The sequence below is a fragment of the Myripristis murdjan genome, chromosome 12 (genome assembly GCF_902150065.1).
Source record: "Myripristis murdjan chromosome 12, fMyrMur1.1, whole genome shotgun sequence".
Taxonomy (NCBI): Eukaryota; Metazoa; Chordata; class Actinopteri; order Holocentriformes; family Holocentridae; genus Myripristis; species Myripristis murdjan.
The window spans coordinates 27,616,402-27,632,848 of NC_043991.1; the positions used below are offsets into that span (position 1 = coordinate 27,616,402).

The following is a 16,447-nucleotide window of genomic DNA, read 5'->3' on the forward strand; positions in this document are numbered from 1 at the left end:
ATCATGACTAATCTGGACCAACAGAACAAGTCAGACCTCTAGCTCTTACTTTACTGGTGCATTCATTTAATTAGTTTCTTAACTGAACTAAAAAATATACCATGAGAAAAAACATGAAAAGATTATCATGCATATTATGGACCATATTGTGCTGCTGACACAACAGTAGGCCTGCAGGTAACAGGTGTAGTTACCTATTTACTTTACTTTGTATATTCAGAGACCTCTTAAGATTTTGTTGAATAAAAGCTTCATAAACAAAGAATATGCTCTTGAATCATGTGGTGTTTGCCCAGTAATTTCATGGAAATGGAGACCACTAAGAATGTTTTTTCCACCTTCTTTGAACTGAAGATGTCAAAGCAAAGACCTAAATATTTGTTTGCCCTTTGCCTTCAATCATTTAATGGCTCTTACATGCCTCTTTTGCAGACATGTTTGCGATCAAGGCCTACATCTCAGTTCCCTCGCCTGTAAACAGTCTCCACGACGAGTTTAGAAAATGCTCAGTTTACTGCAGTACAAACATGTTTTAATTGCACAAGGATTTGCACAGTTTGCACAAAGCAGCAGTCATCGTGGAAAAGCAATTACGCCACTAAGATGCCATCATTTGTGTATGCTGAAATATTAAAACATGCCTTGAAGGTGGCAGCTTTTTCTCTTGAAAATGAGTGGGTAGCACTTTAGAACGAAACGGTGCAGTTGTCTGTACATCACCACGATGTTTCATAGGAACAACAACTCGAGGTTAATTAGGATCAGCATATTGAAGATAAGGCAAGCTTAATTAGAGAGTGAAGAACCCACCACTCTGTTATTCAGCGTTGGTTATCTTCCTTTTGGATTAATGAGGGTGTCCTGCCTTTAACATGGGTGAAAGGTGGTAACAACAGAAAGCCAGTGAGACTTAGATGTGAGGAATGGGAGGAGGGGTCAGAGTTCAAAGGGTGAAGGTCACGACTTTCAGATTGCCACTGCTGTCAGGTTTACAGTTTCATTGCCTGAAGAAAGGAATTCTTGCTGCAGGATCAAAGTCATTGAACCCTCTCTGCTCCTTGCTTCACTAAACTCTCCTCTGGCTTGTTGAGGTCAGGGAGAGCAAAAAACTGCACCATGGGAATTTTTTTTTTTTTTTTTTAATTTTTTTTGGCCAGGTTTGCCTGTGTGGCTTTGTATGAGTGAAGTCTTTGCAGAGTTTCACATTGGACAGTGTGGCAGCACAGTGCAGAGAAGTTTATTCTTAGTTAAAGTGCTGATTAGGAATTAGAATTGAATGCGAGAATTGGGGTAATGAGGGTCACTTTTGTCTTCCAGTTTGCGGCACACAGGTTTCCAGAGAGCAACAAGAGCACATAACTTCCCTGACCTCTTTGTGCAAGGCCCTGGTTTGTGCTCTGTTGTCGAACATGACTAACATACCTAGTGTGGACCAGCTCAGTGCTCCTTCAGATGTTTTCCCTTGTGTTTGAACTCAGGACTTTTTTTTTCTACTTCATTTCTTCTACAGTCAATGGAGCCTTTTCACAGAACTTCAAAATTCTGTGTTGCCTTTTTATGTGCTGGTTTGTTATCATTAATTAGGAAAAAGGTTTTTGGATGGTCTACGTCAATAGGAAACATTCCCCTAGGACTAAAACTTACTTATTAAACTGCTCTATTCATCAAAAATACTGAAATAACATTCTTTGAATACCTTGTGCAAATGAAAACAAGGATGGATTTTGGCCAAAGCCACTGATGGTTAAAAAAAAAAAAAAAGTTACAATGCTTGAAGGACCAACAGATACGGTAAAGAATCAGGAAATTTTGTTAATGAATCACGATTCATGTTATTTTTATGAATTGATTTTTGTTTTTATCCTTGTGTTCTTTAAAAAGAGGGACTAAGAAAAAGGCCCTTGCTGTTTCACTATACTCATTCACATCTGGATTCGATAAGTTCCATTGTGCTGTCTGCTTAGCCCTCCAAAAAAGGCAGAAAAAATGTGTTCCAGATGTTTTCATCCCATTCCTGGTGGAACAAGAACCTATGAAAAAAAAAAGAAAAAAATACTGTTGCATTTTTCAAAAGAAAAATACACCATTCTATGCTAGTTTCAGAGAAAAAAGCTCTTTTCAGCCATGCCCCCATAGGCTGGCTTTGTAAAAGTTATTGTAATGCCTTGCATTTCAGACAGGTTTGCACATATACACATCCAGGGTCATAAATGGTTCTTTTTGTGTAAGAGGACCGACTTTATGACAGGGTTAAAGGTCGAATACAGCTGGGCCACAGCTGTTTCTCATTTACAGGTCCCTTTATATCTAAGCAGCTCGTCTTCAAATGATATTTAAATAGATCAATACCACATTTTGCCCTCTGTCACAAATTAAAAAGCTCCTCAGGAAGCCAATTAAAAATCCCGCTGGAGTTGTAGAATACATACAGTAAAGGATAGAAAATCATGCGTCTAATGTTAATGTTGTACCTGTGGATGTGATCGAGTAAAAAGGCAGGAATAATACGCTGTAGCCATGTTCTCTGAGCATAGGGCTGCCTTCCAAGTTCTGGGAATAATCTCAACTTCTCAGACTGACTTGGCTAGTACAGACTGAGAGGCAGACGCTGGGCAGGACTCTGCATTAGAATCAAGCAACAAAGCAATAATGTAGCTCTTGAAAGAAGAGAGATGGCTGTCACTCTGCTCCCATCACCAAGGGCATATAGGCGTGTAGCTGAAGCCATATTTTCTCAGAGGGTTATTTCTTGCACACCATAAAGGAATACCAATTTTCAACCAGCTTTTCATCACTACAGTGTCAGTAGTATATGCAAAGGGACAATGTCCACCTCCCCTCCATGTTGCCTGCACCCAGAGCTCCCTGTTCATTGGCCGACAAAAGTCCGCTGGATGTCATCTGGTGGACTTTTGCCGAACTACAGATTGTACTTTTTGTCAGCAGATTGAAACGGATCATTGCAATAGCGACAGTGTTTTGTTACAAACACGGCAACATTCCAGTGTGAAAACACACAACACACTTTTTTAAGTGGCCCATTCAAGACCAGCTTAGCACATTCACTGCTCCACTTTGTTACCTGGCCATGCTATCTCCTACAGTGCACTCTACTTATTGTAGGTTTTCCAACCTTTTGAGCCAAAGGAAATACTGCAGCCCTTTTCTTTGTTTTCTCTGATTATGTAGCACCGATTTCAAAAATCTATGTGCCCTGCCGCCACATAGACAGCCTGGTTGTATGAAATGTCCATCTCTCGAGCGGTGAATTATTCCTTTAAAGTGGGAATCCTGAAATTTGGTTCAAACCCATCAGATAAGTGGTGTGAAAAAGTGGTTTCTTGTGTGTGGCCATCGCCATGGTGCCGAGGAAGGAATCTAAGCTAGCTGGACTGTGGAGAGAGGCAGTGACCCTGCAATTGCATGTGCCACTTGAGCCTGTAAATGCAGGCATTGTGGAAAGGACTCTGTAAATCAGCTCCAATGCCCGATAACAAGATGAGTGATAAAAAAAAAAATATGCAGGGCAGGGCTTTGACCCTGTGTCAGAGTTAAGGAGGGCCTTTGTTTCAGACACAGAGTGCATTTTCTTGCCATGCTCTGGACAGTAAAATGTTTTTTTCCTCTCCAGACAAATTACGGGTCATACAGTGAAGGTGATTTTAACATGTGATGCTCTGTGCTCAAGACACAGTGTGCTAGACTCAACGCCAGTTGGACCTTCCCCTAAAGGTACATGAATATGAACACTGTTGTGTTGCTATGACGAGTGTCTGCTGTTGAAAAAGAAGTGGACAAATACGAGCCACATCATTTAAATCCCAAATTACAAGGCGAGTGGGATGGTGTGTTCCTTGCTCACTTCCAGACAAACGGGAACAAAATGGAGGCGGTGAAGTTTCAGCACGAATGCATCCGTGATGTAAAACTTGGATTTGGCCACAGATGTGGTATTTTATGCTGTAACTCTCACTCTTGCCCCTGGTTTTGCAGCATGTGGTCTATGGCAAGGTGAAGAGTATCTCTGGTCAGGCCTCAAAGAAAGAGCATTCACTTCAACTGGGAAACAGAACGTTTCTCTGTAATGGGGTATTATAATCATTGAGCATGGAAAGCAATGTATGACTCATCCTTTCCAACCCCAGTCCCCCTTCCCCAGTCCCAGCCTAGCCACAGCCTGGGCAGTAGAATTACTGACTGTAAGCATTTTTCTCCTGGTAGGAGAAATAGAATGATTTGTAGTTTTACCAGAAACTCCACGGCAGTCAGAAGTATTCTATTTTTACTTTATTAGGTGATAAAATGCGTAAGAGGCGGAATGGAAAGGCTGCTTAAAAAAAAAAAAAAAAAATTAGACACCCAGCCAGCATTTGCTTATTCAGCGGAATTTCATAATTAAGCCGTACAGTAATTGGTTATGTCATGTGAATTAGGGACCAAGCCAGAGTTTGATTACAAAAACTAATACGTAATGAGGCAAACAGAGCAAAACTAAATAGGCTAAATGGCTTGTGTCAGTGGAAGTGAGTCTTTGATAATTGTTTTCTCTAAAAAAATATCTTTAATTAAATAAAAAAAAAAAATGCATTTAGACACACTCTGTGGCTTGGAATCCAGACGGGGTATCGTTGTGATGACTTGTGGTTTGTGACTCAGGTAACAGATGCACTGTCTCACAGTAACTTCACCTCACGAACAGCTCTGCTGAAGTATTAGGTTAGTCACGGTGTCAATAAGAGAAGAAAGCGGTTGGCTTGGTTGTCGCTGCAAAACATCCAGAATATTTGGCACGACATGAGATTAATGGTTATGGCAAGCTTTCCTTTCCCCGGGCTGCATCTACACTGAAATTTGTTATTTCTATAACAAGAACAATGATTTATAGCCTCAGTGTTCTTGTTGTTTTTCCCACCATCATTTTCTCCCTCTTTCCACACCTCTATTTAACCCTCTGGTTAAGTTTTTCCTCTGCACCCTCCCCTCTCTCTCTCTTGTGCGTCCTCAAATGCTCTGGTTTGGATGTGGGACATGTAATTCCATTATCACCGCATGCATTATCATTGTTACTTTTTTCCATGAGCTTTCCATTAAAGTGTTTGCTGTTTTTTTTTTTACCGTTCACCTTGTGAAGCACTTTGTAAATTTTGTTTTGGAAACAGTGAGACAGCTAAAATTCTTCTTCCTCTTTGTCCTCTTCTTCCTATAAAATTTAGTAAAATGTCTCATAATGGGACAATGCAGTATTGTAGTGTTATTGTCTTAATCTATAGCATGAAGTATAAGTCAAGGAGAACATGGCTTGATTTCAGGAGGCAAAATCATTCCCTCAAAGCCAGGAAAAGGATCCTTGCAAATCATGTTTTTGTGCAGCTCGGCTAGTGACAACAATTGCTTGTGAATGACCATGGGTCACTGAGTTCACTGATGATGACATGAAACTGTCTGGGCGCTGTCTTGGTTTTAACTGTGCCGTTGTAGGAAATCGTGATAGATTCCTGTCACTTCCTACCAGGCAGAGACCAACAAGACCGCGGAGATGCTTAAATTTGACTCTTTGTAAATGCCTGAATGCACCGAACACCATAAAATCTTTAATCATCCTCCGGGTTTTCAGTTTTAATAGCTTTAGTGTCCTTATCATCATTACGTTCCAGCATATTTGCATAATCATTATCAGTCGGTCAGGCTGGAGGACAGGAAATGGCAATGTAATGTGGGTGGGTAGACGGCTAGAAATGAGGAAAAAAAGGAAAAAAGATAGGAAAATGTAGTCCATGGAAACACAATGAAACAGAAGCCGGTGCAAAACAAAGGGAAATCAGAACAAACTGCAGTGTGAGGACGGTGCACGAGCGAATTGAAGCACAACAGAGGAGATTCAATGTTAAGAGGAGGGCAGAAAAATCCAGAGGAAAGACCTACAAAGGAGGGGAGAATGGAAATCACATCTGTGTGCCTCGAGAGTGTCATTCCTCTACTGTCTTGCTGTAAACTGAGCATTTAAAAAGTGCACACTGGAAGCTTGACTCAGTTTTTCCATCTTAGTCTGTGGCGGACAGCAGACAGTGATTTATCTCCGCTGCTCCGCGCTTCAGTGTGGAGACAGTGAAGTAAACCATCTGGTATTCCCCCTGTTAAAGCAATATGAATCCAGCTTAAGTGCAGCGCTGCAGAGTACACAACACTGGGTAGAAAAAAAGCCCCTGTTCTCTGAGTCATCTTCACTCTTGTGAGCTCCAGTGCACGTGAGCGTATATGCCCGTGTGAATCGCTCTTTTATTGTGTCTGTGCATGTCTGACTGCTTGTCTTTGTCCGTTTTCTTGTGTTCTTTATCTTGTTTGGCGTTTCCTGTTATTCCACGATTAGTAGCCGGAGTTATTCTCGAGGAATCTCCTCCTGGCTGCTGTCCCTCATCTCATGATGAACATCAGAGAGGGCTGGTCATGATCAGGGAAATGAGGGAATCGGTCGCATAAACAAAAAGCCTTTCTTTTTTTTTTTTTTTTTTTCTTTTTTTTTGCTCCTCTCCTTTCATCCTCTGCTCCATCCTCCCCGCTGTTGCCATTTCACGTGTGTCTCCGAGTCCGGGTTACTGGGTCAGTGTATGTCTGGGGATGTTTAGGGTTTAACAGCCGGGTACTCCGATAGGAAAATCACCGCAGAGCCACCTGGCACTTTTGCGTCTGTGTGCCATTCTTGATGTGATCTGTCTTTTCGGTTTTGTGTGTGTGTTGACGCATGTGAGTGAATTCAGCACACTTCCCAGCGTAGGCTGTAGAGGGCTACTGAGTGCCAGGAAAGCAGGCTGACCGCAGTGTGGTACGCAGCGGGTTTAATTAAGCCAAGGTTAGGAGGTGTGAGTGATTGCCTGCCTTCTTACTGACATCCATTTGAGATTATGCTAACATGACTTTAGGGTTGAGTGTATGTGCATATGTCCATGCATGTGCGTGAGTGTGTGTGCATGCACTGTCTGTTCCCTCACAGGATGTCCATGTAGTGTATGTAATGTGTTTAATCTAGCAAGCGTAATGACTGCAGCGGAATTGCCAGGGCTGGTCACATGAAAAGCACAACCAACAAATTCAGGCCAATACTGATAGAGCTGTGTCTCACTTTTTTGGATGGAGAGAGTGCACAAATACTCTCCAAAAATGAGACCAGTCTAGAGATTGGGTGGATGCATGATTTTTCATAAGCATGAACATGATCTGCTGGATGTGCATTAGGCCTCCTTTTGAGATAAGATGCTCTGGCCTCTTGTGTCTAAAGTCAGGAAAGCCGGGGCTTTAATTCTAATCTGGTCATTTTTCACAGTAAGGCGAACTCTCCGCCACACACGTCACAGCTGGCACGGGCCAGAGTTGGATAACAGAATCACAATGTCGCACCTTCCCCGTCTGGGATGCACTCTAGGAGGGGGAAGTCTCTCATTGGGCCTTCTTGTTCTTGGCCCGCGCCGGCTTCCAAGAGAAGCAGGGTCCTCTCCACGGCTGCTAATTATTCCTTGTCCTCAGCGCCAGGTCAAGCATGTGCCTGCAGAATCAGGCCTCACTTCAAGGCGAGCTGGACGAGGAGGATCGGGGGGCAGCGAAAGAGGGAAGAATGTTAATCCCCCCCCTATGAAAAAGTCCTAATTCACTGGTCCAGCACCCCTCCCCTGTCAGATGAAATGGTCCAGTCTGGAGTCACCGAGTGGCGTTACATTAGTTTGTGTGTGTCTGTGTTTTTCAAACGGGTGGAAATTGAGGGTGGATGGATGGGTTAGGGGATTGGGATATGCGACAGCCCTGGCGTCGGGCCAGAAGCAGGATTATGAGTCTTGTAGTCAAGCTACTGTTCAGAGAAAGGGAGAAAAAAGCAGGTAGAAGAAGAAAGAGCAGCGAGGCAGGGGGAGCAGAATATTTTTTCAAAACCACATCATAACAGTGTGTCGGAACATCACACTGTATCACAGGTTTTAAAACATTTTTTTTCACTTAAATGGTACAATGTGCTTTTTTTATGAGTTCATTATCCTTTACATCGGTGCGACCTCATGAACCCAACCCTTGTCTGGCAAAACAGACCCATAAACGGCCGAAAACAAACGCTTTTTAACACCGTCGGATCAAAGGGAAAGCGCTTGTTTGCCGGTTTGTGCCGCGCTCATTGTAGCTGGCAGCACTGAAGTGGGTGTCTGATATTATTCACACCGCGAGAGCGAGATCACTGTAGCTCCAGCAATTTAATGCAAGTAGTTCCAAGAATTCAATGCAAAGAGTTTAATGTAATGAGACTGTAATGTACCTTTAAGATGTTGAACTCATAGTTTGTGACAGGTCTGATCTCGACTGTTTTGAGAAATAAACACTTGACTCTTATCGCCTTAGATGCCAGTTTTCATTTTTTTTGTTTTTTTTAGCCCAATGCGAATGAATTCTCTGTGCATTTTGTTATTTGGTGTCCCTAAAATTGGTGAAGTTTCCAGTGCCATTCCATCATGTTCTTCCCTTGTTTGCATTGCCTCGGTGTGGTGGAGGCCCGGTGGCTGATTTGAGCATTGCAGAATTACTCATGTCTGGACGAGTGCCCCGGTGTTTTTGTGAGAGCTGGCACCGAGGCAGATCCACAACAGCGACGTGTGCGCTGATGCACCGATGACGGCCATGTAAGGGCAATGCCAGAGCGAAACGGGGAGAATACAATTTTTATGCATATAGAGAATCATTTGCAAGACACGCTGTATTTTAAATAGTGTTTAAGCAAGTTTAAGTAAGTTTGTTTAAGTGGTGTTGTGTTGTGAGCCAGTTGAAAGCAGCAGGAGTGGAGAAGACAGACAGGCGGTGGGGAAATGTGGCAAAACCTGCAGTTTGGAAGTGAGGGGTTGTGGTCAGAGTGCGTCTTTACCGAGGGAAAAGTGGCTGAGCTATTTTTAGTCCGGTTGCACCCGGTGCCAGAGGTGTTTGTCTCTTGAGGCCACACTAAGTAGGTAAACACCTCAACTTAATAAGGTGGGACTGAGAGCCGTACCTGTGGCTTAGGATGCGGTCAGGACGGTTTCCTCCGGAAGGTTAAGTGCAAGTGAATGCATAAATAAAGGTGTGTGTGTGTGTGTGTGTATGTGACCCGGTGGGAAGAAAATAGAGCCTACAGTGTTTTACAGCACTGCAACATGCTTTTTGCATGCCTTACCTGCGGAAAAAGACACAGTTACAGTATTTCAGAAGGGTTTCACATAGATTCATGCATACCTTGTTTTGAGGCGGCTGGTCTCAGGACAGAGATATATTATGCTATCCCCTCACCTTCCCCCTCCTTTCCTGTGAGCTGCTAATTGGCCCTCTCCCCCTGGCCGACCTCCAGGTGACCCAGCAGAGGCCCGCCGGTTGGTTTTAGATCCGTCAGGGGTGAGGTTCAAATCTATTCCTCCGCCAGATGAAAGTAACTAATACAGTGGATTTAGTTTTGGCAAAAGGGAGATTTGAGAATGAAACGTGAAAAAAAAAAAAAAAAAAACAACCCACAATGGATTTGTTTGATGAGACAATGGGCAGAGCGATGGAGGGAAGAGAGATCAGCAATCAGGAAATGAAGGGTATCTGGATGATAATTGTTTCCTTCCCCAGAGCTGCTGATCTTTATGGGATTATTTCGTGTCATTGTGGATTAGCAAAAGCAACACTTCAGAGCAGGGGGTTGTGACACAGTGAGCATCAACTTATCCTCTTCTGTGCCCCGGGGTGCAGTGGCACGTACACTATCCTGACACTGGCCGTTGTTATGATGGTGTGTTGTGATGTGTAATGAATGTCGGCTGCTGGAGCAATCCAGAGGCTCTTCTTTAGATCCTGTCTCTCGAGTGAGTCATGCTGTTAATTGCAAATCAGTAGTGGTCATTTTCTTAAAATGGCTGTAGCCTGTTGCAAATAGCTGTTAGCTTGTAGGCGCTGTTTGAACGGTGTCATCATTTGGTGTAGACACACAATATTTGCATATTAGGGTAAAAAAAAAAAAAAAAAAAAAACAGCATTCCAAAACAACTTTCCATAACCACAGTGGGACTTGTTATGATCACTGGATTATGTAGTGGCATGTTGCTGCCATGCTATAAAACAAACAGGTTATTATGAAAGATCCTAACATATAAATTAGTATTATATGGAGGGAAATAAATCTACAACTCTATTATGGGTAAAGTGGCAGGTCTACTTTACGAAGGTAATGTTTGTAACCTGTCACTACCAGCATCTCCAGCAGCAGGAAGCAGGCGAGGTTGTGTCCATGTAAGGAAATGGGGAGCACTGGTCCAGCAGCAGCAGTGGCTGCATGTGGTAGGAAGAGGCTCAGATGAAGATGGACCAGGGCTAGACACAAGAGGGAGGCTGAGGCTGGTTAGTAAAATAACACCCTGAGAAGATGCTTCTGTAATCAACAATTTAAACTCAGCTGCAGTCAGAGCTCAGCCCATACCAACACTGACGTTTGGCCAAACTGTCAGCGCCACATGACATATAGGTGGTTGCTGGTGTTCAGCTCAGCTTGCGGCTGCTGACAGGCCTTGATGGTTTGGGTTCATCTGACCGCAGTCAGGCTCCATAGCACTTAGACAGTGGTTAGTGCATCTTACCAAAGGGCAATGAGGTGATTGCCACACCTTTTCTGGACTGAACTCAGATAGTTACAGTAAATGAGCCATAACTCTTTGTCTATCTATCTGTCTATCTATCTATCTATCTATCTATCTGTTTGTATAAACCTTGTAAGTTTGCATATTGTGTGTGTGTAAAGCAAGCGTACATATAAGTATGTTTTTAAGTATCGACATGTTTATTGTGTATATAGATTTGACAATACATCATTTTCCTTTGTTTGGCCTTCTGTTCACACTAACACAATGTAACCACCACCAAAAACATGTATTTATAAATACGCCCTCGAAAGTGGTAAAAATTTGGTGTGGACAGGGAAATCTGAGAAAGTCAGAAACTCCTCTGATTGTCATTGAATCAGATTCAGATGGTGGCCACCGTCCTAACTGACCCCTAAACCCTCACAGTTTGTTATGAAAGCAGTTCAACTGCTTTTGTCTGTGTTGTTCCTTGATTTTGATTCTGCTGATGCTTCAGCTAAGTCAGTGTGCTGCCTGCTTAGTCATGGAGCTGGGGAATATGCTCGCCCTGTATGGGCCATGTAACCATTTTGTGTTTTATTTTGTTGTGTTTTTGTGTTTTGTGGATGGAAAACTTTTTTGAAAATGGCCTACTGTGGACAGAAAGAGAAAGACGAAAATACACCTTGAGGCAGTGGCTGTGGCCTTGTGGTCCTAAGAGTCCGTCATCTCTGTCAGTGCAGCAGTGACTTGTATCTCTGTCTACCTCTGACCCCAGGCTCCACTATCTCAGTGTCTCATGTCCGCGGCTGCTGCAGGCTGATGTGTTGTGGGATGTCATCATGTTAGAGGAAAAAACTGTGCTGGTATAACTGACTGTTGTGGCTTTTACAGTGAAGACTGGTGGTTAGCACTGAGGGATGGGCAAAGGTTTTTTTCCCCTCTGATCAGCTGTAGCACTTGGTTGATGAAACCGGCTCAGTTAAAATCAAAAGACAGACACAGACATACTCTAAAAATTAAGATGCTCAGTGTGCAAGATGATTGCACTGACTACATGGCTACATGACTAAGCAGCTGAGGAGCAGCAGTTTTGTGTCCTTGTCCAATGGAAGCTGATAGAAAGTTAAGGAGCACAATTGGATTTGTGGGGGCTGATGTGGATTGTTGAATTCCTGCAGGCAGAATCATCTGATACTGATACAGATACCAATACAAATCCATGCATCAGTGCACATTCTTAAAAATAGACTGCAAGAGTGTCAAGTGTAGGGGCAGGATTGCACTTTAATAAAATTAACAAAAAATATATAAATAAAATAAAAGAGATAACAAATAAAAAATAATAAAATAAAATAAATACATAAATAAATGCAGGCATCATAGTAGCGAAACACATTGTAATAATTGTAACTTCAGTCTGTGGAAGAGGCTTTGCCCACACAAAGCATCAGGTTGTGTCATCTCATCAACATCAGCGTAACAGGACCAAATTATAAATGCATGTTTTAGCAAGCATTTTACGTAGCTGCCAGATGTAATGAATCAGTAATTATTTCTAGCTAAAAACTATCATTAAGCACTTATGAATTCATGACACTGTCTCTTGCTTCTTTTCTTGTGCTTCTAATGTTTGACATCCTCCGTAATGCCTCAGTCTCCCTTTTGAAGAATCATTTTGACAAATTCAAAGTGCATCATCACATAAAACGTGTAGCTTTTTACTTCTGACCTGAGTCCGTGCTGCAAAGGCTGAGCTTTAATGCTGTGTTTTCTGACACCATGTTGACTTTGCAGAACTTTAATGCACGTTGCTGACAGGCATTCAGGCCTCAGAATACCTCAGTTGCTAAGCAACCAACTCAACAGTTTCTATGCATGCAGAGAAATTTGCCCCATTTAAGTTCAGCTGTTGCCACCCCTCGGTTTAGAGGCCGCTGAGTGATAATGACAGAGAATAAAAACTGATTTTGATTAGCAATCGATCAATTAGTGCATCCGTAACAGAATTACATTTTCATTTTGTGACAGTCTGACATATTATTACACCATCACAGAGCTCTCTCCAACTAGCTCATTAGCCCCTATCGTCATGGTGAATGATAGACATTTTCTGGCTGCTGGGGGACTCTCTGTATGTCTCTTCATTATGAGCCGATGACAGACAGAGCTGTCTTTTTGTTTAGACCCTTCATCTGCTTAAAGAGGCTCTGTCATCCTGTGGTATGCACATCCAGGGCTGATGTATGCAGTTATATGTTATGTTTCCGTCATACTTGAAGGTGGGTTACAAAACGGACGGGTGGCGGCTGAGATTAACGTATTTGTGGGTATGTCAGCTAAGGTGTATGTCAACCGCTTGTGTCCCCCAAAGCAATGTGATCCCGTGCAGGGTTCCACTTTCTCATCTGCAGAAATACAATTATGTAGTTAGGGGTTTGGTATTTTCCTCTGGGACAGGAAGAGTGGGTTGGCTCCGGAGAGTGAGAGGAGGGAGATGGACATTGGGTGGTGGAAGGGACACGAGATGAGATGGGAGCGGCTTGATTGGGGAATCACCACAAAGTTTCTCAAAATGCACATTTTCTCTACAATTCACAGATCTTGTTGCAGACTATTGTGTATATTTGTGTTTAAACTGTACATGGGGTGTTTATGATTTATTTATTTTTTGACCAGCCAAAACAAGCAACTAGAGGTTTATTTGTCTGCATTGCAAACTAATGTTTTTGTAACTGTGCTCTGTAATTTATATCACACAGATGCCCTGTAAAGTGAAAGTTAACGGTTGCTTTAAATGTTCTGTACTGTCAAATCCTCTGCAAGGCCTTCCCTAGCCGGGCTTTGTCTTCTTGACTTCAAAACACACAGACAACATGTAGTCCGGCCCCAGCTGATGAGGAGGAAGTTTTTTTTTCCCCCTCAATCAGCCTCCAGCTTCAGAAGAGCACGTGCAGCTGAAGTCGTATTAAATGGAAAGCTCTGTTCAGGCTTCTTTAATTGATCTGCGCTGCACGTGAGCCCGTGTGTAATGGTATCCAGCTGGAGGTTGTTGCAGGGCAGCGGGGAAAGTGCAAACACTCCTCGCTCTGCCCATCCACCACTCCGCCTTTTCCTGCAGCCCTTTCACTCTCAGATGGATGGGGCTGTTGAAAGCCATTGGGGCTTTTTTTTTTTTTTTTTTTGAAAGGAGTGTGTGTGGTCCTTGCAGCCTGACACCCAGACCGCTTTACCTGTGTGCACATTGTGTGTGTGTGTGGGTGTGGATTCTCATTCTTGTTTAAGTTGTAGATTACCTTTCTCACCCAAAACGCGCTGTTTCCAAAATGTGTGCAATAGAGCTTCTTGGGATGCTTGCCCTTTATCTCTATTTCTTAAAGACCTCTGCCATAAAATCCTTTTATTGCCCTCCTCTGTTTAGTCACACACACACACACACATTTTAGTGTTTGTCGCCCTCTAAAACATCCTCAATCTTATGCTTCCCCAATAGACCTGGCCCAGCCCAGAATCCTTTTGTATTCAGATCTTTGCTTGGACGAGGGCTGGATGCTAACGTGTGACATTGTGAAGCGCGCATCTGGCTGCAGGAACAGCTGTTTGTTCTGGGTGGTTTTGGCCTGCAAGGGTGCGGTCCAGGGTCAAACCCCATGTCGCACAGTTCTGACCCAGTGTGCTTCTGTGGTGGCCTGGTTGCAGCTGGGACGGACGGCCTGCAAGTGTGTTAATTGTACGGTTGCGGCCAGAGGGAGGCAGCGGTAGATTTACTATTGTAGAGAAATGCATGGTAGGACGGGCTTTTCTGCAGCCATAACCCATGATCATGGCGATCTATAAATGGGCAGAACTCTGTTTAGTGTACCGAAAATGAACAACAAAAATCTTCCCGGAGCCACAACAGTGACATGTCCTGCTGAATGACTGGTCGTCCTGAGTCAGCAGCAGAAGGAGAACACAGGGGAAAGTCGAAATATGGCCATAATTAGGGCTTCTTTAATATACTGTGCTGCCATGTCTTTGATATAATGTGATATGTAATTTTGCTGCATAAAGAATTTGCTTTAGAGGCTGTAAATTTAACAGTGTGTGGTCTTCATGCTGTTTGTGAATCTTGATTCAAACTTTGCTTCTAAAAATCTAATGTTTTTTTTTTCTCTCTCCGTGTCTCTTTTTTTTTTCTCTCTCTCTCTGCAGTGGAACTAGTGGACCTCTTGAAGAGTTTAGATTTTCAAAGTTTACCTGAGGGAGTTACAAAAACAACGGGTTTCTGCTCACATAGGCGGTCAACACAAGGACCCGATGTGGCCTACAGAGTATCCAAAGACGCCCATCTCAGCGCCCCCACCAAACAGCTGTATCCAGGTGAGCACCGGACTGGACCCCGAAACACTGATATTTCTCTTTTCATCGTCTTCATCTGCCACTCTCCCACTCTAAACTCAACCCTTCAACAACCACATCAGTGATTTTGCAGCATAATATCTACAAAATGTATATACTCGTTTTTCCTCCCTTTCATCCAGCCACTTGTTTCCATTCATTCCACTGCGATATGAAAATGAACTTTAGGAGACTTCAGACTTTCTTCACCCCAGTTCCATCACTGCAATAAAGTCCTCCACATCCATTTTCCCAAAAGCAGCAGCACTGTTGTGTTCTGATGAGTAAAACAGACTCTCTCACTGCAAAAACGCAAAATCTTACCAAGATTATTTGTCTTATTTCAAGTCAAAAATGTCTTATTTCTAGTAAAAATATCTCATTACACTTAAAATAAGACATGATCACCTCAGAAGTAACTTGTTTTTAGACAATTTTCACTTGTTTCAAGTGAAAATTCACTTGAAACAAGTGAAAATTTGCTTGTTTCATTGGCAAAATTTGCCAGTGGAAAAAGTGAAAATTCACTTGAAATAAGTGAAAATGAGCTAGAAACAAGAAACAAATTTTGCCAATGAAACAAGCAAATTTTCACTTGAAACAAGAGACAATTGTCTAAAAACAAGTTACTTCTGAGCTGATCATGTCTTATTTTAAGTGTAATGAGATATTTTGACTAGAAATAAGACATTTTTGGCTTGAAATAAGACAAATAATCTTGGTAAGATTTTGAGTTTTTGCAGTGCTGTTGGAAAATAGTCCCTGGGGACTATTTACACAGACAGTCATCAGTTTATGAATGTTGACGACTTTGTTATCCACAGAAGCAGACCATTATATATGGTGGGTGTTTCAACCAAAAAATCTCATTTGAAAAGGGAGGGATTTTTTATTATATGTTGTGAAATCTTTAGTACCCCCTACATGATTCGCACAATGGTTTGTTGCAGTGAAAAATGTGGTTAAATTTTAGTAAATGGTCCAAACATTTACTAAAATTTACCAACATCACTGGTATGGTCCTTTAAACCCACTTGGAGCCACATTGTCCCCATATATTGGTTTTATGATATTCTCTTTAGGCTGCCCTGGCATGTCCAGACGTCTTACAGGTTGTTTCTGGGACCTCAATGTCCCGACGTCTCTTCAACGCCAACCTCTCTCCCCTGGTCGTAGTAAAAATGGCATGTAATGTTTTAACGTTGCTAGAAAGTAATATGTTTGTCCTCCCATTTGGCCTTTTCCTTTCCAGAGAGCTGTTTTATTGGCTATGACTTCATGATTGATGTCAGTTTGGTCACAATAAAGTGCAGCCCATGTCGCTGGTCACATTAGCCGTCACATCTGCTGCTTCACCTGCAGACACCCTTCTCTCCCTCATGAACACGTCCTCCCCTAGACGCACTCAAGCACATATAGTATGCATACATCATTCTTGGCCGTGTAAAAGAGAGAGAGAGAGAGAGAGAGAGAAG

At 42.6% G+C, this 16,447-nt stretch overlaps 1 protein-coding gene across 3 annotated transcripts in view; it reads left to right on the forward strand.

Moving 5' to 3' along the window:
- Positions 1–16,447, forward strand: part of col5a1 (procollagen, type V, alpha 1) — an 83,557-nt gene that overhangs the window by 3,090 nt on the left and 64,020 nt on the right. For 2 of the 3 annotated variants that reach the window (XM_030065401.1, XM_030065403.1), the window contains exon 2: positions 14,787–14,954. In XM_030065401.1, coding sequence (XP_029921261.1) covers positions 14,787–14,954 — 168 coding nt within the window. The remainder of the gene's footprint in view (positions 1–14,786; positions 14,955–16,447) is intronic. The other variant, XM_030065404.1, reaches the window with a different exon arrangement.